This window comes from Suncus etruscus, chromosome 2 (genome assembly GCF_024139225.1).
Source record: "Suncus etruscus isolate mSunEtr1 chromosome 2, mSunEtr1.pri.cur, whole genome shotgun sequence".
NCBI lineage: Eukaryota > Metazoa > Chordata > Mammalia > Eulipotyphla > Soricidae > Suncus > Suncus etruscus.
In genome coordinates this window covers 2,275,901-2,298,074 of record NC_064849.1, presented here as the reverse complement: position 1 = coordinate 2,298,074, position 22,174 = coordinate 2,275,901, and the positions used below count along the sequence as shown (strand labels likewise).

General features: G+C 49.1%; 1 protein-coding gene across 1 annotated transcript; it reads left to right on the top strand.

Moving 5' to 3' along the window:
- The first annotated feature begins 630 nt into the window (after positions 1-630).
- On the top strand, positions 631-20,513 carry ZCCHC8 (zinc finger CCHC-type containing 8). Its single transcript, XM_049767888.1, has 15 exons — positions 631-895; positions 1,703-1,743; positions 3,218-3,292; positions 5,900-6,005; positions 9,993-10,070; positions 10,787-10,890; positions 11,010-11,075; positions 11,498-11,558; positions 13,105-13,253; positions 13,975-14,138; positions 15,117-15,217; positions 16,285-16,371; positions 16,643-16,757; positions 19,149-19,688; positions 19,729-20,513. The coding sequence occupies exons 1-15, from the start codon at positions 656-658 to the stop codon at positions 19,923-19,925; spliced, it is 2,124 nt and encodes a 707-aa protein (XP_049623845.1). The 5' UTR covers positions 631-655; the 3' UTR covers positions 19,926-20,513.
- The last annotated feature ends 1,661 nt before the right edge of the window (positions 20,514-22,174 follow it).

Sequence of the window (22,174 nt, the reverse complement as noted above, 5' to 3'; positions counted from 1 at the left end):
GAGGCTTTTTTTTCCTTTTGTTTTTGTCTTGGGCCACATTCTCCTGTTAGTCTAGGATAGCTCAGGGGGCCAAGTGAGGTGCTGAGAATCGAACCCGGTCATCCGCGTGCAAGGCAAACAGCCTAGCCGCTGTGCTATCGCTCAGAGCCCTAGAATCGCCTTTTCTTTGTTTGTTTGTTTTTTTTGTTTTTAAAGCAAAATCATTGAAAGAACCACCCAGTCCGGCTAGTATTTGATCAGATAGTGAGCTTGTTTGCAGCCCAGGTCACCTGGACCTCAGTGGCCCAAAGGGGACTCCTGACCCTTTTCTGCCCTCCAGGATCTGTGATAACCCTCAGGCGTCATCCTTCGACTATTTTCCCCTGAATGATGCCGCATGAGGGACGCATCCCATCCCATTTTAATCCAGCGCCTGGCTCTTCCTCCCGCTCAGAAAAGGGACCAATCCCCGCGGGCCCCGCCCCGCCCGCCAACGACCGGTTCGAGGACACCACAAATCCCCGGCATGCCTCGGCCCGTCCTCGCGGGAGCGCGGCGGGGAGGGGGCGCACCGTTGCATCCTGGGAGTCGTAGTTTCCGGGGCTGCGCGGCGGCGGCGCGGCGACCTCCGACCTCCGCACCTCACGCCCCGGTGGCACCGACCCCGCAGCCCAAGATGGCGGCCGAGGTGGACTTCGGCGACCTGGAGCTCTTCGAGGCTTTCGACCCGCCGCAGGAGGCGCCTCCGAAGCCGGTGCACACGCGCTTCCCGGACGCGGACGGCGACGCCGACGCCGAGGAGGACGAGGACGAGGGCGCGGGCGCGGGCGCGGGCGCCAACGGGCTGGAGGCCGCCGGGCTGCGGGAGCGGCTGCGCGAGTGCGAGGCGACCGTGGCGCAGCTCCGGGCCGAGAATATCCTCCCGCCCGCGCGGCCCAGTTGCGTTCCGAGGGGCCGGGCCGGGGTCGGGGTGCGCCCTCGCCGCGTTCCACCGCCGTGGGCCTTGGGGGGACCCCGGGCAGGGCGGGCCAGGCCCGGACGCGCTCCTCCGGGCCCAGGACAGGAATTCGGGGTCCCCCCAGGGCGGGCCCCCCGAAATGCTCCCGCGCTGACGTCTCCTGGGCGCTTTATTTCGGGGGGTTGGAAGGTCGGGCCTGCTACTCCCGGGACCCCGATTCCCGGCCTCCCTTTCCCCCCAAATGTCTAACCCATACAGAAGGAATTTGGGGCGTGTGCTCCTGCGCCCCCATAGATTGGGCCCCGACCCATTCTGGGTGGTGTCGCACTTGGGGACCAACCTCTGCAGCTCCCCAGGTTCCCCGGGTTCCAGTGCTCAGCACTAGGGAGCCTTTTCCCGCCTCCTCCGGGGCAGCTTTGGTGGCACCGCCCGCCTGGCTCAACCTGGTTCACCTCGTCGGTTCTGGGGTCCCCTAGAAAGCGGGGTGCGGGAATCTTAAGAGTTTCTGTCCCCGGGTCAAGAGCAGTAGGACAGCCCAGAGGGTGCACCTCTTGCACACAGCAGGTCCATTTCGATCCCTGAAACCCCCAGCAGGTTCCCCTCCTAGAGTGATCCCCGAGTGCAGATCCGGGAGTAACACTCCCAAAATGACAACATGTTGACAGTTTACCAGGATGTCAAAAGTGCAAATGACTGGTTGAATTAGAGGGGGGGGGGTTGTGCCTGTTGAATCCTGGAATAAAGGTTCCTTGACAAGTCAAACATCAAGAATTGAAGAGAAAATTGAATATTCTGACTCGACCAAGGTATGATATCTTGGAATTGACATCCTAGATCCTTTACTTTATATCCTAACATGAGTATATAATCCGTTTCCCTTATCAAAAAAAGTATTTAGGATTATCCTAAATCCAGAGTAAAGATGTTTTTTTGTTCCGTACAGTGATGGGGGGGGGGGGTACCAGTGCAGAGCCTACCAAGCACAGCACCCCAGTGCATTAACATTCTCCTTTAACATGTGATGGTACATTTTGAATTCTCTTAACTGTGTTTAGCTTTTTGTTTTTTTAAGTTTATTTGTAACACAGAATCCAAAAACTTTGTATATCAGAATTCAGAAAAAAAGTTTGACTAAACGCATTGCACAGACACCTTCTCAACACGGACATTTCTAGGAAGTTAGAACCAAGATTGTATAGTATTACTTAAACAAACGATTTCAGGCGCCAGAGCAATAGCACTGTGGAGAGAGTGCTGGTTTTGCATGCTGCTGCTAATCCAGTTCAGTCCCTGGCACCCCATATGGCAGGGGTCTCAAACTCGCGGCCCTCCTACAACATTTTGTGGCCCGCGGCCGCCTTCAAATATCGCAGATTTCGCGATTATTCGCTTACCGAATAATTGCAATAAAAATCGCATTAAATATTCGCATACCCCGAGCAGTTCTGTTCGGGGTATGCAAATGTTTAATGCAAATTTTTGCGATTTTTTTTTCTTACTAATGCGATTTTTTATTGTGAATATTCGGTAAGCGAAATCCCTTATGCGGCCCTGCCTCACCCCGACTTTGCCTCCTGCGGCCCCCAGGTAAATTGAGTTTGAGACCCCTGCCATATGGTCTCCTGAGCGAATCAGCCAGGAGTGAGTCCTGAGCATCACTGTGCGGCTCAAAAGACAAAAATTTAGGGGCCAGAGCAGTGGCGCAAGCAGTAGAGTGTTTGCCTTGCACATGCTAACCCAGGACGGACCACAGTTTGATCCCCCAGCGTCCCCTATCGTCCCCCAACCCAGGAGCTATTTCTTTTTTTTTTTTTGGTTTTTGGGCCACACCCGGTAACTCTCAGGGGTTACTCCTGGCTATGTGCTCAGAAGTTGCTCCTGGCTTGGGGGACCATATGGGACGCCGGGGGATCGAACCGCGGTCCATCCAAGGTTAGCGCAGGCAAGGCAGGCACCTTACCTTTAGCGCCACCGCCCAGCCCCAGGAGCGATTTCTGAGTGCATAACCAGGAGTAACTTCTGAGCGTCACCTGGTGTGCCCCCACCCCATTCTGCTCAGGAGTCGTTCCTGGCAGTGCTCAGTGCCCGAGGCCTCCGGCATTGCCAAGCATACACTCAGCTCATTACTGTTGCCTTCTTTCTGAAACGGGTTCTTCTTGAGAAAACTGAAGTTCTTAATGTATACATGATCTTTGGAGCTCATGACATTTATCTGTATATAAATATCTGTAAATTTTACTTTAATGTCTTTTAAGATTTATGTTTTAACTTCTGTTTTAGTGGAATATTGGTGAACAATACTAAGTTAGATGGACCTTTATTACAGATTCTATTTATGAACAACGTTATTTCAAAGTAAGTATTTTCCCTTTACTAACTATAGTGAGTTAACAGTGTCCCATGTTAACATGCTGTTTTTATTTGTACTTAGCCCATCATTCTTTTTCCTTAAGTTTGATAAATTTATGATTAAGAGCAAGAACAATAGGGTCATAGAAGTCAGTCCTCACTGGGAAAGAGAATAAGAGTAGTAAATGGCAAGATGTGGCCCTTGTAAGCATCTAATAAAGACCTAATAAAAATCACCACTGCGGTCATTTTAATTAATCCTCAATGCTGGGGATGTAGCTTAGGGGGAGGACAAGAAAGAACATGCTTATGAGTTTGAGGCCCAGGCCTCCTGCAGTCCCCAGCACCATTCTTCCTCCTCCAACCCAGGGAACTGAGTTCTTGATTGTTGTCCGCAGAGTTTACCCACGTAATTTGGTTTGGGTTTTGAACCACATCCAGGTTCCTTAGGAATCACCCCAGCAGACTCAAGACCCATCTGGGGTGCCAGGATAGAACCTGGTAGGCTTTGTACAATTACAGGTGCCTTGACCCCTTTCTATCTCTGGCACGCACCATTTTGTGTGTGATTTTGTGCGTATGTTTAGTAGTTTTAGTTGTTATTTGTCTTGGGGCTATATTGAGGATCAAACCCAGGTCTGTCACATGCACGTAGCACTGTGCTATGTTCAGGCCCAAAGGTTCAGTTTTATTAAGCAGGTAGGGCACTTGGCTTGCACGCAGTCTACCTGGGTTCAATCTCAGGCATCCCATAGAGTCCTCCAAACCTCCAAAGCCAAGAGTAACCCAGGAGTGCAGTCCTGAGCACCGCTGGATGTGCCCTCCAAAACAAGCAAAAATACCGTAGAACCTTGTGAAGTTTCCAGCATCCCTTCCTGCAGTACATGCCAAAATGTTCTGAAATACTGTGGGACCGTCCTTATTTTCTGCCCCAGAGCACGGAAGAGATCTTTAGATGTTCCCGGGCCCTCTCAAGGCCCCTCCTTTTTTTTTTTTTTTTTTGGTTAGTGTTTTGTTTTGTTTTTTTGACCACACCCTTTGTGTGGAGCTACTCCCAGTTTAGGGCTTCCGGGTTTACTTAGAACAGTGCTGATGGACCACTTAATGCTGTTCCTGCCTGCAGCACTTGTTCCTGATCCTTAGGAACTATCTCCTGGCTCCAAGGAGCCCTGTGGAAAGTGTTAGCTGTATGACAGGCCATTTCTTTACTTGGTGTTGACCTGGGCAGAAACTGGATGGTGAATCAGCGTCCAGGTACTGGGCACAACACCTCCTGGCTTTGTCATTGCTACCCTATCAGAATTGGCATCTGCTCCTGCTCATACCAATCTCATCACCCTCCTCCTCCTCATTCACCTAGCGCTGTACCAGCAGATATCTGAGAATTCAAAGGGAGAGACCCCCAAGATGCAGTCTGTGAAAAGAAAATTCACTGCCCTGTTGCACCTGAACTAGGCCCTGGTGGCACCTCCTGTGTCAAGTCTTAAAGTATATTCCCTGGTGGGGCTAGAGAGATAGTGTGGAGGTAGGGTGTTTGCCTTGCATGCAGAAGGATGGTGGTTCAAATCCCGGCATCCCATATGGTCCCCTGAGCGCTGCCCAGTGTGACCCAAAAACCGAAAAAAAAGAGTATATTTGCTGGGGCCACAGCAATAGTGCAGCTGGGAGGGTGTTTACACTGGTGAACTGGATTCGATCCCCAGCATGCCAAAATTTCAAATGGTCCCCTGAGCCCAACAGGCAGATTCCAGAGTGCAGTGCCTGAGTATCCCTTGAGCGTCTCTGGACATTGCCCAGAAACAAAACTTTTTTTTCTGAACATTTCTGGAGAAAAATTGAGCTGGGAAAATAAAACTCAGTGATTTTACTTTTAGTACACTTTAGTTTGATTTTTTTGTTGTGTTTTGGATCACACCCGGCAGTGCTCAGGGGTTCCTCCTGTCTCTGCACTCAGAAATCGTTCCTGGCAGGCTCAGGGGACCATATGGGATGCCGGAAATCAAGCCAGATTGGCCAGGGTTGGCTGCATGCAAGGCATACCACTGTGCTATCACTCCAGCCCGTGGTTTCATTGTTCCCAGTTGACATTGATGCAGGTGCACTGGGTGGGTCTGGAGGTTCCTTTCCACTGGAGACTGGAAAGCTGGGAAGGACACTTGCTTCTCTTTCTTTTTTGGGGGGGGAGGAGGGTGGACACCACAGGCAGATTATGCCTGACTTCATTCAGGAAATTACTCCTAGTGGGCTCAGGAGACCCCATGGAATGCTGGGTACCGAATTCCAGTCAGCTCTGAATCCCAGTAAATTCTTTATGCAACCCTATTTCTTTTTTTGGATTCTGTATCATTTCCACATTATGTATCCAAAAATTAAAAGCAATAAATTTAGAGATGTGATCGATTCTTTACAGGAAGGTTTTCTGCATTTAGTATACTACTGTTGCTTTGTCAGAATGATGGGTAATTGGCAACTGTGATTGTTTTTCTCCTAAGAAATAAATTGCTGAGTGTTTGAAGGGGTCAGTGTTAACAAAAATCAGTACTAGCATGTGGTATCTTCTGGGATTCCATTGTTTTTACTCTTGGGTTCTGACCTTTCTGTCCTCTTGTACAGGCAATATCATCAAGAAATAGAGAAATTTGTGTCACATTTAGTAAAAAGATTTGAGGAACAGCAGCAAAATGACATGGAAAAGACTTCCTTTAATCTTTTGCCCCAGGTATTTCGAACTTAAAACTTTGGAATTGGGTTTAGCTTTTCTCTGCCAAATGTTATAGGCTTCCCCCACCCCACCCCCGCCGCCCCAAGGCGATGGCTGGGTGCCCATAAGTCTGCGGCCCCTGGACTTTCTTCAGGCTGTGTCTGCTTCACCAAGGTGCAGCCTTACCCTTTGGGCTTTAGCTGTACTTCCTAATTTAAATTTACTGATTTGGGCAAGAAAATTAACTTTAGGCCAGGGTGGTACATAAAAACTTTATTTCTGAGGTTTAGGAGGCTTTTTTTCCCTTTAAATTTGTTTTTTGTTTGGGCCACATCTGCTGGTGCTCAGGACTGACTCCTGGTTCCTTACTCAGGAATCTCTAGTGGTGTGCTTGGGTGCTGGGAAGCTGAGCTGAGTCAGTTGCATGTAAGGCAAGCACCCTTCCCACTGGACTTTTTCTCAGGCCCATTTCTTGACATTTTGAGCCTTACGCAAGGCTGCTCAGGATCTATACAAACAAAAAACTTAAAGTCGCTCCTGGCTTGGTGCTCAGGAGTTAGACTTTCAGTGCTCTGGGCCTCCTGTGTACAAAGCCTGTGCTCAGTTCATTGAGCTCGCTCAAGCCCTAAAATAGACATGTTCCTTTTTTTTTTGTTACCCTAAAAAAACATTTCCCTGATGTTCTTTGTTCCCGGTTTTTTGTTTTTTGTTTTTAAACAGCTGTTGTCTAGAGTCCTTCATGGTTGAATTTGAGATCTACAATGAGTCAGTGTCAACCTCCCTCCACCAATGTCCCCAGAGTACATCCCAGACACTTCCCTTTCCCTTTGTCCCCTGGCCTGCCATTTTAACAGGCCCCTTTAAGTTTAGATTGTTGGGGCCGGCGCAGTGGTGCTAGAGGTAAGGTGTCTGCCTGCCAGCGCTAGCCTAGGACAGACCATGGTTTGATCCCCTGGTGTCCCATATGGTCCCCCAAGCCCAGAGCGACTTCTGAGCGCATAGCCAGGAGTAATCCCTGAGTGTCACCGGGTGTGGTCCAAAAACCATAAAAAAAAAAAAAAAAAAAAAGGTTTTGATTGTTAAACTTAAGACCTTGATTCTATTATCGTTGACTTTGGTTTGGATATTTAGTTCTGCCCTTACTTATTTCCCCATCGATGCATCCAAGACAACTTGGCCCCTGGCCTACAGCCTTTCTTTATTCCTTTTCATGTTCCTTTTATTTTTTTTGTTTGTTTTGTTTTGTTTTGTTTTGGGGCCACACCCGGTGGTGCTTGGGAGTTACTCCTGGCTATGTGCTCAGAAATCGTTCCTGGCACGGGGACCATATGTCCTGGGATGCCAGGATTCTACCAACTTTGGTCCTGGTTTGCAAGGCAAATGCCCTACCGCTGAGCTATCTCTCCAGCGCCTCCTTTTCTTTTCTTTATTTTAAAACTTTTGGTGGTATTGATGGACTCCAGGGTCACACTTAATGTAAGCACTGTGCTTTATCACTGAGCCACATCTCTGACACCTAAAACCACTCATTTTCTTTTTTTTTTTTTTTTTTTTTGGTTTTTGGGTCACACCCGTTTGACGCTCAGGGGTTACTCCTGGCTATGTGCTCAAAAATCGCCCCTGGCTTGGGGGGACCATATGGGACACCGGGGGATCGAACCGCGGTCCTTCCTTGGCTAGCGCTTGCAAGGCAGGCACCTTACCTCCAGCGCCACCTACCCGGCCCCAAACCACTCATTTTCTTCCCCGTCTACTTTTATGTTTTAATCAGTATACTAATGAAGTTGCTGTGTGGCTATTGAATTTGTGGTAAAACATTAAAATGATATGCCTAGGGTATCTTTTCATTTGGTGAAAGTTAATGTAGTTCTTAAAATAGACATTCCTTGGAGCTAGAGAGATGGCAACAGGGGTGAGGCACTTGTCTTGCACACTGCCTTCCCCTTGAGCACCACCAGAAGTAAGCCCTGAAGACCAGAGCAATAGCACAGCCGTAGGGTGTTTGCTTTGTGAAGGAGTCAAACCCCCCCCCCCATGGACCGGGTTTGATTCCCCGCAATTTCTTTTTTTTTTTTTTTTTTTTTTTTTGGTTTTTGGGCCACACCCTGTGACGCTCAGGGGTTACTCCTGGCTATGCGCTCAGAAGTTGCTCCTGGCTTCTTGGGGGACCATATGGGACGCCGGGGGATCGAACCGCGGTCCGTCCTAAGCTAGCGCAAGCAAGGCAGGAACCTTACCTCCAGCGCCACCGCCCGGCCCCATTCCCCGCAATTTCTGATCACAGAGCCAGGAGTAATCTCTTGAGTTCCACCAGGTGTGGCCCAAAAACAAACAAAAATAAAAGTGAGTCCTGAGCATTGTGACCCAAAAACAAAGGAAACAAACAAAGAAAAATAAATAGGGGCCGGAGAGATAGCATGGAAGTAGGTGTTTGCCTTGCATGCAGAAGAGCAGTGGTTCTAATCCTGGAATCTCATATGGTCCCCCGAGCCTGCAAGGAGCGATTTCTGAGTGGAGAGCCAGGAGGAACCCCTGAGCGCTGCCAGGTGTGACCCAAAAAACAAAAAATAGAGAAATTAATGTATTAAAAATATTTTTTAAACCCTTGATAATCGTTTTAGTAAATCCTTTGATTTTAGCTCAACAGCATAACGTTCTGCCCCTATTATCTTGAATGACGATAATTTATTAAATAAATTATATATATATTTGGTTTTTGGGTCACACCCGGCAGCGCTCGGGTTATTCCTGGCTCTATGCTCAGAAATTGCCCCTGGCAGGCACGGGGGACCATATGGGATGCCAGGATTCGAACCAATGTCCTTCTGCATGAAAGGCAAATGCCTTCTCTCCATGCTATCTCTCCAGTTCATAAATTACATTTTTTAACAAATATTCAACTTTTCAAGCATCGAAATTATGATTTCTGGGCTTTCTTATTTTTTTTCCCAGTGCAGGTGGCGAGGGCATCAAACTTACTTCTGAGTTAAAGGCACCAGCTTGATCACTTAACCACATTGCTAGCCTGGTTTTGGGTTTTGTTTTTTTTTCTAATTATTGATAAAGGTAAGTAGAGTTTCAATTAAGAATCTTTAGCTGTTTATTCTCTGGTTGAAAGTGTTCATTTGTAATTAAAGTTTTTATGATATTTGGTTTTCACCTATCAGACATCTTTTTTAATCAATTGGTTTGATGGCCCTCAGGGGTTTCTCAGGGCTCTACACACTCAGAAATCATCCTGGAAGGTTCAGGGGATATATGGAACCTGGGTTGGCCATATGCAAAGCAAGCACTCTCCCAGCTGTGCTATCACTCCAGCCCCAGAATTTTTTCTTTTTTTTTTTTGTTTTGTTTTGTTTTGGTTTGGTTTTGGGGCATCACCCCTGGTGATGCTCAGGGGTTGTTACTCTTGGTGGTAGCGCAAGCTGTAGGGTGTCTGCCTTTCGTAGGATGGACCCCCGTTTGATCCCCCGGCGTCCCTGGACCCCCCCCAAGCCAGGAGTAATTTCTGAGCACAGAACCAGGAGTAACCCCTGAGTGGGTGGGGTCCCAAAAAAAACGCCCCCCAAGAATTCAGTTTATATACACCTTAATGGTATATATTAGAAAGTAAGTGCAGGGGCCGGGCGGTGGCGCTAAAGGTAAGGTGCCTGCCTTGCCTGCGCTAGCCTTGGACGGACCGCGGTTCGATCCCCCGGTGTCCCATATGGTCCCCCAAGCCAGGAGCAACTTCTGAGCACATAGCCAGGAGTAACCCCTGAGCCTTACCAGGAGTGACCCAAAAACCAAAAAAAAAAAAAAGAAGAAGAAAGTAAGTGCAGGGCCCAGGCCAAAGACTTGTCCCAGAGGTGGGCCACTTGCTTACGTGGCATGTGATGTGTGAGACGGAGAGTTCAATCCCAGGCACTGTAAAATAAAGGGGAGCGGATACTTCCAACATTTAGGATTTAAGAGTTGTTCAAATTGGTTCCCTGGATGACTGATGGAGACTTTTCTTTGTGCCAGCCCTCCAGCGTCCTGCTAGAAGAGGACCATAAAGTAGAAGAATCCAGTTCGGTCAAGAACAACAAGGAAGCGTTCAGCGTAAGTCGGGGACATTTGGGTTTGTAACTGCAGTTCTGTGGTTGCTTCCTGGCCCATGTCACTTGAGTAGCACTAGATGGTCACAGTCTGGCTGGGCAGTGACTAGTGATTTTCTTGTTGTCGTTTTTAGGCCATACCCAGTGGCGCTCAGGGTTTACTCCGGACTCTGCGCTCAGAAATCGCTCCTGGCAGGCTCGGGGGACCATCTGGGATGCCAGGATTCGAACCAATGACTGTCTGCATGAAAGGCAAATGCTCTACCTCCATGCTATCTCTAGAAGAGTGTATAAAAGGTTTTGGTAGAATTTGGCTAATCCATCAGAGGATAAACTCTGAGGTGGCAGCCGAGGGGTGGGGAGGTGTAGCTTTCACCACACATCAGAATCTGATTCCTCGCTGGTGAGCACATTCTAATCTCTAATAACTTCATCCAAAAATAAAATGGTTGAGGCCGGAGAGATAGCGTGGAGGTAAAGCGTTTGCCTTGCATGCAGGACAGTGGTTCAAATCCCGGCATCCCATAAGGTCCCCCGAGCCTGCCAGGAGTAATTTCTAAATGTAGAGCCAGGAGTAATCCCTGAGCACTGCCGTGTGTGACCTAAAAACAAAACAAAAAAAAATGGTTCAAGCAGGTAATCATAGTCTTATATTATTTAATGTCTTTTTTTTTAATCCCTTCATTTTCAGATAGCAATGTTTTTTTGACTTTTCTGCAGGTTATAGGAAGTGTCCTGTATTTTACTAATTTTTGCCTTGATAAGTTGGGGCAGCCACTACTAAACGAGAACCCTCAGCTCACAGAAGGATGGGAAATACCCAAGTATCCTACCTAGTGAATGAAGACCTTTTACACGCCTTGCCATTCCTTGACTTCGCCTTCTAAACAATGATCCAATTTTGCAGCCTCTGCTAACTATTCCTTAATTTAAACGCACTAAGGTACCAGCAAGTCTTCAGCCATATTGTTTCTCTAGAAGGGCAAGAGATACAAGTAAAGGCAAAAAGGTTTGTGCCTCTCCTCTCCGTTCTCCTGTTTTGTTTTTTTTTTATTTGACACAATCCAGAACAGATCAGCTCATTGGCTCTGTTTAAAAACTTGGTAAAGGGGCCAAAGAGATAGCACAGGGGTAGGGCATTTGCCTAGTAAGCAGCTAATTCATACAGACGGTGGTTCGAATCCCGCATCCCATATGGTCCCCTGAGCACCGCCAGGTGTGACCCAAAAACCAATAAATAAATAATAAATTGGTAAAGCTATCTATGGTTTGCTCCTAAGTCAGATGAGAATACACCCACTATTACTGATCCTAGTCAACTGGGGATCTTTCTGCTTGTTTTTCTGATAGAGGTTTGATGTCATGTTGATTATTCCGAGTTTACTTTTATATTTTGGTTTACACTGTGATTTTTTTTCCCCCACTAAATAGGCCAAAGCCGCACTGTTTCAATTGTGGCTCAGAAGATCATCAAATGAAAGACTGTTCGATGGTAAAATTTTCTCATATTAAGAAAAATATCTGTTTTCCACAGGCAACCAAAAATAGGAATTGTTATTGAAAGGTGGCTTTAAGATGACACCCATCCTGCTTCCTGCCATAGGGCTCAGGGCAGGTGGGAAACACTGGGGGACTGGGGAAGCAGACACGGGTGGCCTACAGTGCTGGGATGTTTCTGTATGAAATCCGTAGTTGACAACTTTGTGACCTAGAGCTTTGCCTTGCCCACGGCCAACCCAGGTTCAATCCCTGGCATCCCATAGGGTTCCCCAAGCCTGCCAGCATCGCCAGGTATAGTCCCCAAACCCACAAACAAACAAACAAAAAAGAGTTTTATAAACCAGTGTGCGTAAAAAAAAAATAGGTTTTTTTTGTTTTGATTTTGGTTTTTCGGCCACACCCGTTTGATGCTCAGGGGTTACTCCTGGCTAAGTGCTCAGAAATTGCCCCTGGCTTGGAGGGATGCTGGGGGATCGATCTGCAGTTCTTCCTTGGCTAGCGCTTGCAAGGCAGACACCTTACCTCTAGCGCCACCTCACTGGCCCCAAAAAAAAAGTTTTTTGTTTTTTTTTTTTGTTTGTTTTGTTTGTTTGTTTTGGGGCCACACCCGGCGTTGCTCAGGGGTTACTCCTGGCTGTCTGCTCAGAAATAGCTCCTGGCAGGCACGGGGGACCATATGGGACACCGGGATTCGAACCAACCACCTTTGGTCCTGGATCGGCTGCTTGCAAGGCAAACGCCGCTGTGCTATCTCTCCGGGCCCCCAAAAAAAAAAGTTTTAAAGAAGAAAAATCTCTAGGGCTGGAGAGATAGCACAGTGGTAGGGCATTTGCCTGCATGCCTTCGATCTAGGACAGATGGTGGTTCAAATCCCGGCATCTGATATGGTTTCCTGAGCCTGCCAGGAGGCATTTCTGAGCATAGGGCCAAGAGTAACGCCTCAGCGCCAACAGGTGTGACCCAAAAAAAAAAAAACTGTATAAAAGGAAGAACAATCTTAAACCGGAGCTTTTCTGATGTGTTGTAGTGTTCATAGCCTTGTGTACTGGAAAGGAACCTCTTGTGTTACTTTGCTATCCTTGATTTGAAATCTTTTCAGATCAATACAAGGTTTTTCTAAACAAGGCTTTGCCATGTTCCCCATTACAATGAGTAGTGTTGAGTGAGCTGATTAGTTCAACTTGATTTTTTTGGTTTGATTTTGGGCCACACCTGGCTGTGCTCAAGGATTATTCCTGGCTCTGCTCTAACAAATCACTTTTGCAGGCTTGTCGTCCCAGATGGGATGCCAGGGATCAAACCTGAGCTGGCAACATGCAAGGAAAATACCCTCCTGGCTGTGCTAATCACTTCAGCCTTTGTTCAACTTGATTTTAAAGAGTAGTCCAGGGTCTGCCTCTTTGTTATCTGGATCTCCTCTGTTGCCCCCCCTTCCATCCTGCTTCTCATACATGAAAGCAGAGTGCTTGGCTTGACATTTTTTCTGAAATGCTTCAAAGACTGCCTGATGCCTTTTTCCCCCGTATCTTGGGATTTAGCCTCGCAATGCGGCTCGGATAAGTGAGAAGAGGAAGGAATTCTTGGATGCTTGCGGGGAGACCAGCAGTCCCACTCTGTCACAAGCGCTACCACGAAGAAAGGTGGAAGAGCGGTTTGGGAGGTTCAAGCCCGGATATCAGGTATATGGGTCCTTCTCACCCTGGAACAGACCTAAGCCACCTGACGTAACATCAGGGTGGTTGTGAGTGAGTGAACGTGGCAAATTCTAGATCATGCACATCAGTTCATTCGGCAATTAGTGTACATAGATATATATGTCTCAAAAATATGTATGTGGGGGCCGGGCAGTGGCGCTAGAGGTAAGGTGCCTGCCTTGCCTGCGCTAGCCTTGGACGGACCGCAGTTCGATCCCCCAGCGTCCCATATAGTCCCCCAAGCCAGGAGCAACTTCTGAGCACATAGCCAGGAGTAACCCCTGAGCGTCACATGGTGTGGCCCCCCCAAAAAAAGTAATAATATATATGTATGTGGGTTTTGGGTCACACTCAACTCTGCTCAGGGGTTACTTTCGAGTAAGGGATCACTTCTCAAAGGTCTTGGGACCATAGAGGATGGTGAGGATCGAACCCTGGTATGCCCCATGCAAAGCTCTCTGCCTGCTGTATTATCACTGTCACCCCAGAAGTACGGATAATTTTTGAGGGGCAGACCACACCAGGCAGCGCTCAGGAGTTACCCCTGGCTCTGCACTCAGAAATTGCTCCTCATAGGCTCAGGGGGAACATATAGGATACCAGGACTCAAACCCATGATCGTCCTGGGTCAGCCATGTGCAAGGCAAACACCCTACCACTGTGCCATCACTCAGCCCAGTAAGTGTGTTTTCTTCCCCATTTGCTTATATTTAGCGAGGAGCTTCAGGATGCTCTGGGGGTGACTGACAAGAGCCTCCCACCTTTCATATACCGGATGCGGCAGCTGGGGTACCCACCAGGATGGCTGAAGGAGGCCGAGCTGGAGCACTCCGGCCTCGCGCTCTATGATGGGAAAGGTAAGACAGACCGGCCTGCTGGTGTCTTCTTTTAAGTTTTGAATTTGAATACAAAAGAAGAGCTCTGGCTAACACCATAGCTGTGCTGCTTTAACTACCCCAGTGGCATTTACTTATTTAGTCAATGAAGAACTGAGTTTTCTTCAAAAGTTCCAGTTGGCCATCTGGAATCTCAAGTAGCTACCACAGCCACAGTGTCCACTCTGGCTTTTACAAAACTTTCTTAACAGTAGTAGCTAGAAATACATCTATCTATGGAACCACACACACAGAAGTCTGCTTTGGTTTTGAATTTTGAATCACAACTGGCAGTACTCGGGAGTTATTTCTGGCAAACTCAGAGAACCCCATGGGGTGCGGATTTTGAACCTGGTTCTGCCACATGCAAAGCAAGCAAGTGCCTTCATTGACACGAGGCTCTGGCTTTGGGCCTCCTCACCCTTGTTCTTTATTGAGTCCTCTATCCTACATTTTTTTTTCTTTTTTCTGTTTCTCTTTTTTTGGGGGGTCACAACTGGCCTTGCTTGGATTCCTCCTTGCTCTGCACTCAGGAGTCACTCTCGGTGGGCTCAGGGGACTATGGGATGCTAGGGATTAACTGGACCGGAGAGATAACACAACAGTAGGGCATTTGCCTTGCATGTAGCAGACCCAGGATGGACAGTGGTTTGAATCCCGGCATCCCATATGGTCCCCCGTGCCTGCCAGAAGCGATTTCTGAGCACAGAGCCAAGAGGAACCCCTGAGCGCCACTGGGTGTTTTGGGGCCACACCCGGTGGCCTCCCATAAGCCACATTCAAGGCAAACACCTTACCTCTACGTCACTGCTCTGGACCTAAAGTAACTTAATTTTTATTGGAGTGTGTCAGAACTGTTTGACAACTCTACTCAGTCAGTGGTCTAGGCTGATTTACCACAGAGCCATTTCCCAAATGGTTGTGCCGCGGGAGTGACACTGCTGTGGTGTGTGACAGATGGCAGCGATGACGGGGAAGCAGACGGCGGGGGAGCTCAGCCACACAGGAACATTACATACGATCTGTCCAAGCTGGTCAACTATCCTGGCTTCAACATATCCACTCCGAGAGGAATTCCTGACGTGAGCACATCTGACATGGGGGATGGGACATTGTTATTACGTTGAAAAGTTGATAAGGTGCTCGTTGGCCTTTCTAATAACAGGGTCTGGCTTCTCTGCTGGGGTGAAAGGCAGGAGGCACTAGACGCTGAGCCACTTACCGCCTACCCAACTGAGGGATTTGACTTTTTAACTTCTTTAACTACAACTGTTGTTTTGTTTTGGGGTCACACCCAGCAATGGTCAGGACTGACTCCTGTCTCTGCCCTCGGGAATCACTTCTGGTAGGAACCAGGGGTCCATATGCGATGCTGGGGATCAAACTCTGGTCGACTGTTTGCAAAACAAGCTCCCTGCCTGCTGTGCTCTCTCCAGCCCCTAAAATCTTAAGTCAACTCTTGTGCTCAGGAGCATGCAGCCAACCCAGGTTCAGTCTCACCACCATGTTCCTCATAGCATGGCCTTAGGTGGTCCTTGATCATAGAGCTGGATTAAATCCCTGGGCACCACCAGGAGTGGCCCAAAAACACACAAGAAATGTGTCTTCCCTGGCTCTGCTCCTTAGTCCTGACTGGCCGACCGTGATGGACTTTGCGCTTTCCCAGAGCCCTGAAATATATACTAGATTCGTGATCGCATCTGCTATTGGAGTTGAGAGAGAAGTGAGTGGAATCCAGGCTGGAGATGAGAACTTTTCCCTTTGGTGAGGGAAAGGCTGACAAGAACCTGGCAAGAGGCCTGTCAGCAGGAGCAGTGAGTCTGGAGAAGCACCAGGCTCACGGCTGAGCGGCCCTGTCACACCTTTGGCTCCTCATAGAACCTTGTGGGCCGATTGAAGTCGTCTTAGTATTCAGCCCTGATGGTTCTATCAGCAAAGCTGCACGGCGTCTTCCCAAAGGGAAGGTGCTCTAGGGGGTGGGGAGGTAGGGTGTATTGAGATTGTTTTGAGCTCACTCTCTTCTCTCTCCTCTCCTCTCTTTTCCTCGCCTCTCCCCTCCTCCCCTCCCTCCCCTCCCCCTCCTCTTCTCTCCTCTCTTCCTTTTCCCCCTTCTCCCCTCCTCTTCCCTCCTCTCTCTCTCTCCCCTCAGGAATGGCGGATGTTCGGCTCCATACCCATGCAGGCCTCTCAGCAGAAGGACGCTTTTGCCAGTTACCTCACTGCCAACTTCCAGGCTGTAAGTAGATTTCCAGGTTGTGGTTTCTCCTGTTTCATTGCATCTGGCTGTGGGATTTTCGAGCTCATGAGAGTCTTCCTGGCCTTTGGCCTTTTCTTGCTTGGGCCTTAAAGCTCAGTTTCCTGGCCAGTCCAAGAGAAGAGTCAGCTAACTTGACAAGTGCCCTAGGTTGGCTCCACAGTGATTCTGGGTGTTGCGTCACAGTGAAGGGATAGGCTTTGTGCTGCATGTACCCCATCTCTAACCTGCATTTCCTTGGGCTCCCCACTAGCCAAATATGAAGTCTGGCACCAAGAGGTCTTCGTGTCAGTCCAGTCCAACAAGTCCCAAGAAGCAGAAGAAGGAAGGCCTGGCCTCCTTGCCCGCCGACATGGAGCTCGACTCAGGTGGGTTCAACGGTGGTGGTGGTCGAGGTTCCTGCAGAACTAGGGGATCTTGATTTCACCCTTTCTGACCAGGGGTTGGAGAGATAGCATGGAGGTAAGACGTTTGCCTTTCATGTGGAAGGTCGGTGGTTCGAATCCTGGCACCCCGAGCCTGCCAGGAGCAACTCCTGAGCGCTGCTGGGTGTGACCAAAAAAAAAAAAGTCTCTGACCCAGCCCCCACTGGGTTTCAAGCTTCCTGGGCATGGGTTGTGGGTAGGTTGGGGTGTCTTTAGAGCTGGGACCCAGATTCCTGGTCTGCTGTCCCAGCTCTGCTCACTTGCTGCATCTCTTCCTCTAGGGGACCAAAGGAACAGCCTGCTTCCCTCCCTCAGCTTTTGTGTTATTTGTTTGGTATTTGGGTCACACCTGGCAGCGGCTCTGTGCTCAGAAATCACTCCTGACAGGCTCAGGGATGATATGGATGCTGGGGATCGAGCCCGGGTCCGTCCCAGGTCTGCCATGCACAAGGCAAATGCCTTCCCCACTGTGCTATCGCTCTAGCCCCTGATTCACATTTTAGGGGTGGGATTTGGGCCACATCTGGTGGCACTCTGTTGTGTCAAATAATTAAAGATTGAGCTGGATGGAGATGGATTTCTCTTTGCCATCCCAGGCCACGTGGCTCCGCAACCCCCATTCAGCCGGCGGGTCCCAGGTTAAGGTGAACGGTGGAATCAGACTCACAGGCAGGCATCAGGAAGCATCAGCTTTATTCATCCCTATCCACCACATGGTGTGGTCTCTATCATAACCTTTCAAGCACAGCCATTCTTCGCTAGCCCTGCGTCTTAACTCCCTTTCAGCCACCTTCCCTTTGGGCTCCATGCTGGTCAAAGACCAGAATGCAGAGACCCAAAAGCCAGAGAGCCCTGCAGGGCAAACGGGCTAATCCCCTCGCTCAAAAGGCTATCTACTTATTCCAGGAATGGGCAGGGTCATGCAGGGTAAGGTCACACATAATATCTGGTTCCCAAGACCCCTCCCAGAAATGGGTGGTCTCAGGTAGCTACACCTAAATCCAGGGTGGAGTTACCAGCGCTTCAAGGGTTACTCCTGCTCAGCATTTAGAATTTCTTCTGGCAGGCTCAAGGGACTGTATGGGATGCCAGGGATTGAACCCAGGCTGGCCACATGCAAGGCAAACTTGTAAAACCACCCTGCGCTGATGAGATAGTATTAGAGATTGCACGTGGATGCTTCTAAGCTCCACTAGGTGTCACCCAAAACACCCCCCAAAATTAATTTTTATATATATATTTGTATATATATATTTTTTTTTGTTTTGTTTTTGGGCCACACCCAGTAACGCTCAGGGGTTACTCCTGGCTATGTGCTCAGAAGTTGCTCCTGGCTTGGGGGACCATATGGGGACACCGGGGGGATCGACTGCGGTCCGTCCAGGCATATTTGTATATATTATTATATAATTTGGGGGGGCTCACATCCGGCAGGGGTTACTCCCTGGCTCTAACACTCAGAAATTTGCTCCTGGCAGGCTCGGGGGACCCTATGGGATCCTGGGATTCCAAACCAATGTCCTTCTGCATGCAAGGCAAATGCCTTACCTCCATGCTATCACTCCTGCCCTTTTATATAATTTTTTATATAAGTTTGGGGGCCACCCCATATGTGCCTAGGCCCTTACTCCTGACTACTCAGGAATCACTCTCTAGGCAGGCTTCTGGAACTATATGTGATGCTGGGGACTAACCCCAGGTCATTTGTATGCAAAGCAAGTTCTCTACCCACTATACTGTTACTCTGGTCCCCCAAAAAATAGATTTTAGGGGCCAGAGAGATAGCCTGAGGGTGGCCATTTGCCTTTTATGCAGAAGGACGATGGTTCTAATCCTGGCATCATATGGTCTCCCAAGCCTGCCAGGAGCGATTTCTGAGCAAGAAGCCAGGAGGAACCCCTGAGCACTGCCGGGTGTGACCCAAAAACCAAAAAAATGAGTTAAAAAAATAGGATTTTAAATGCCACTCAAGAGCTCCCTTCTAGTTCTATTTTTCATCCGGAATTATGCCTCAATGCCTTAGTTCATATGTTCTGAGATGAGATTCCAATTGGTACTGAACCAACTCTGAGCACTGTCCCGTGTGGACCTAACCCTCACTCCTGCCCCCAAAGAAGTTACACCAATCAAAAACCCAGCTCAGACACTTTCTTGGGGTGCCTGAACGGCTAGCAGCTGTCCTGGGGCTCCTTGATTGGGGACTCGACGACACTTGGTCATGTACCTAGGAGTCAAGCACCTGTTTTCTCCTCCCAGGCAGCTTCCTCAGGGCTGCCAGAGGCCCAGCTGCATCTGGGGTCTGCCCTCTACCACTTCTTTCCTTGCTTCCTGCAGATGCTGATGGCCCGCCTGGCTCTCTGAGTGCCGAAGCTTCCAGGTTCCAGCCTCCTTTGCCCCCTGGCACTCCCCTATCCCCCCTCTTCACTCCACCACTTCCCAAGGGCACCCCACTGCTCACGCCCAACACCTCGCCGCACACCCAGCGGGCCTCTGCCAGTGTGGATGAGGATGCTCTGACTCTGGAAGAGCTGGAGGAGCAGCAGCGGCGAATCTGGGCAGCCCTGGAGCAGGCCGAAGGCAGCCCCAGCGACATGGAGCTTCCTGGCGACACCCCCTTCACTGGCCACTCTGTTGCCTCTTCCCCTTGTCCTTCTGCACAGGAGCCAGACCTCTCTGGGGCAGAGAGAGAAGCGCCTGGAAAGCAGGCGTCCGAGGAGCCAGAGCTCGCAGACTCTGGGCTGGAGCAGCCTGAAATCAAGCCCTCTAGTCCAGGGCCCAAGGCTCCAGAGCCTTGTCTCTCGGAGTCCCAAGGCGCGCTGGGTAACGGCAGCGCTCTGTCGGACTGTGACATGACGAATGGGAACAGCCAGAAGCCCCCAGAGATGGACCCCCAACCCTCCCGCCCCTGCTGAGGTGACGCGCTCAGATGCCAGCCCTTCCCCTGCTGTCAAGACACACAGTCCTGTCCCGGACATGAGCAAGTTCGCCACCGGGATCACGCCGTTTGAGTTCGAGAACATGGCAGAATCCACGGGCATGTACCTCCGGATCAGGAGCCTGCTCAAGAACTCGCCTCGGAACCTGCAGAAAAACAGGAAGTCCTCCGAATAGTGGCTTGCCGCAGCTGCCCTCAGAGCCACAATTTAGTTACAGTTGTAGCTGCTCCCTGGTCACTCTGGAAAGACAAGACTGATTTCGCTGTGCATCCATGTGCACGATGATCCGAGGCCTCGCGAGGGGCCCTTTTTAATTAACAAAGGGAAAAATCGGGCTTGGCTGGCTTATATCTTATTCTCGCTGATGGAAATCGGGGGGTGGAGGGGAGGTAATGAGTTGAAACCCAGACAGTTTATTAAGGTTTATACTATATTTGGAAGTGAATGTCTGTGGAGACCAATGGTTTTTATGTCTTTTGTACATCGTTTTTCCCTTTCTATATTTTGCTAATTATCTTGTACATACATTTAATATATCCTTTTTTTACAGAAACTTCCCACCGTTTTAAATTCATATTTCAAATCTGACAACCATTGAGAAAATTCAGGGATGAGCAGCTCTGTCCCAATTGGGGTATTTTTCTAAGTGATTTAGATGCATCCGTTTGAATACCACTTGACTTCTTCTAGAACCTCATTCTTCATATAACCTTGTTATGCCGGTATGCCCATCTTTGTGTATAGGGTTTAATAAATTAGTTTTCATATAACCTTAAGTCTTTAAATACCAAAACAGGTACCCACAGTTAAATTAGTATTTATAGGCCTTTTTTTTTTTTTTGGCCACACCCACCGATGCTCGGGCTACTCCTGCCATGCGCTCAGAAATTGTTTATGGGGCCGGAGAGGTGGTGCTAGAGGTAAGGTGTCTGCCTTGCAAGCGCTAGCCAAGGAAGGACCTCGGTTTGATTTCCCCGGCGTCCCATATGGTCCCCCCAAGCCACGGGCAATTTCTGAGCACTTAGCCATGAGTAAGCCCTGAGCATCAAATGGTGTGGCCCCAAAAACCAAAAAAAAAAAAAAAAAATCAGAAATGGTTTATGGATTGGGGGACCATATGGGACACTGAGGGATCAAACCACGGACCGTCCAGGCTACTGTGCGCAAGGCAGGCCTCCCACCACTTGCGCCAAGGCTCCGGCCCCTAGCATTTATAAGCCTTTTATGTCTTTTTGTTTTTGATTTGGGGGGAGCCACACCTATCTGTGCTCTGGGGTCATTCCAATTCTGAACTCGGGAATCACTCCTGATAGGGCTCAGGGAACCATTTGGGGTGCTAGGAATCAAACCCAGGTTGACTTCACAAAGCAAGCAAGTGCCCTTCCCATTGTACTGTCACTCTGGCTTCAAAACCTTTGAAGTTTGAAAATAACACGGTTGCAGAAATTGATAGTAAAAGAAATAGAAGCCTTTGCACATTTGGGTGTTGTCTGTGGATTTCAGCCATTAAAACAGCAGTTAAAAATTCCTTTAAGTAGGGGCCGGGCGGTGGCGCTGGAGGTAAGGTGCCTGCCTTACCTGCGCTAGCCTAGGAGACGGACCGCGGTTCGATCCCCCGGCGTCCCATATGGTCCCCCAAGCCAGGAGCGACTTCTGAGCGCATAGCCAGGAGTAACCCCTGAGCGTTACCGGGTGTGTCCCAAAAACCAAAAAAAAAAAAAAAAAAAAAAAAAAAAAAAAAAAAAAAAAAAATTCCTTTAAGTAGGGGCCGGAGAGATAGCATGGAGGTAAAGCATTTGCCTTTCATGCAGAAGGACAGTGGTTTAAATCCCGGCATCCCCTATGGTCCCCTGAGCGCTGCCGGGTGTGACCCAAAAACCAAAAAAAATTCCTTTAAGTTGGGGGCCCAAAGCAGTGGTGGCAAGCGATAGGGTGTTTGCCGTGCATGCACTAACCTAGGAACGGATCACGTGTTCTATCCCCCAGCATCCCATATGGTCCCCCAAGCAGGAGTGATTTCTGAGCACATAGCCAGGAGTGACCCCTGAGCTCACCAGTTGTGGCCCGAAAAGGAAAAAAATGTTCCTTTAAGTTGAAGATAGAGGGACCAGAGCAGTAGTACAGCAGCAGCAGGCACTTGCCTTGTACATGATCACTCAGGTTCAGTCTCCAGCACCGACTATGCCCCCCCCCCCCACGCCAGGGATTATCCCTGAATACAGATTGGATTAAACCATGAGCATCACCAGATATGGCCTGAAAATAAAGTGAAATTTTGGGGGCCAGAATGACAGCATAGCATTAGGGCGTGGCCTTGCACGCTGCTGACCTGGGTTCAATCTCTGGCATCACATATGGTCTACTGAGCCTGCCAGGTGTGATTTCTGAGTATAGAACCAGGAGTAACCCCTGAGTGCTGCCGGG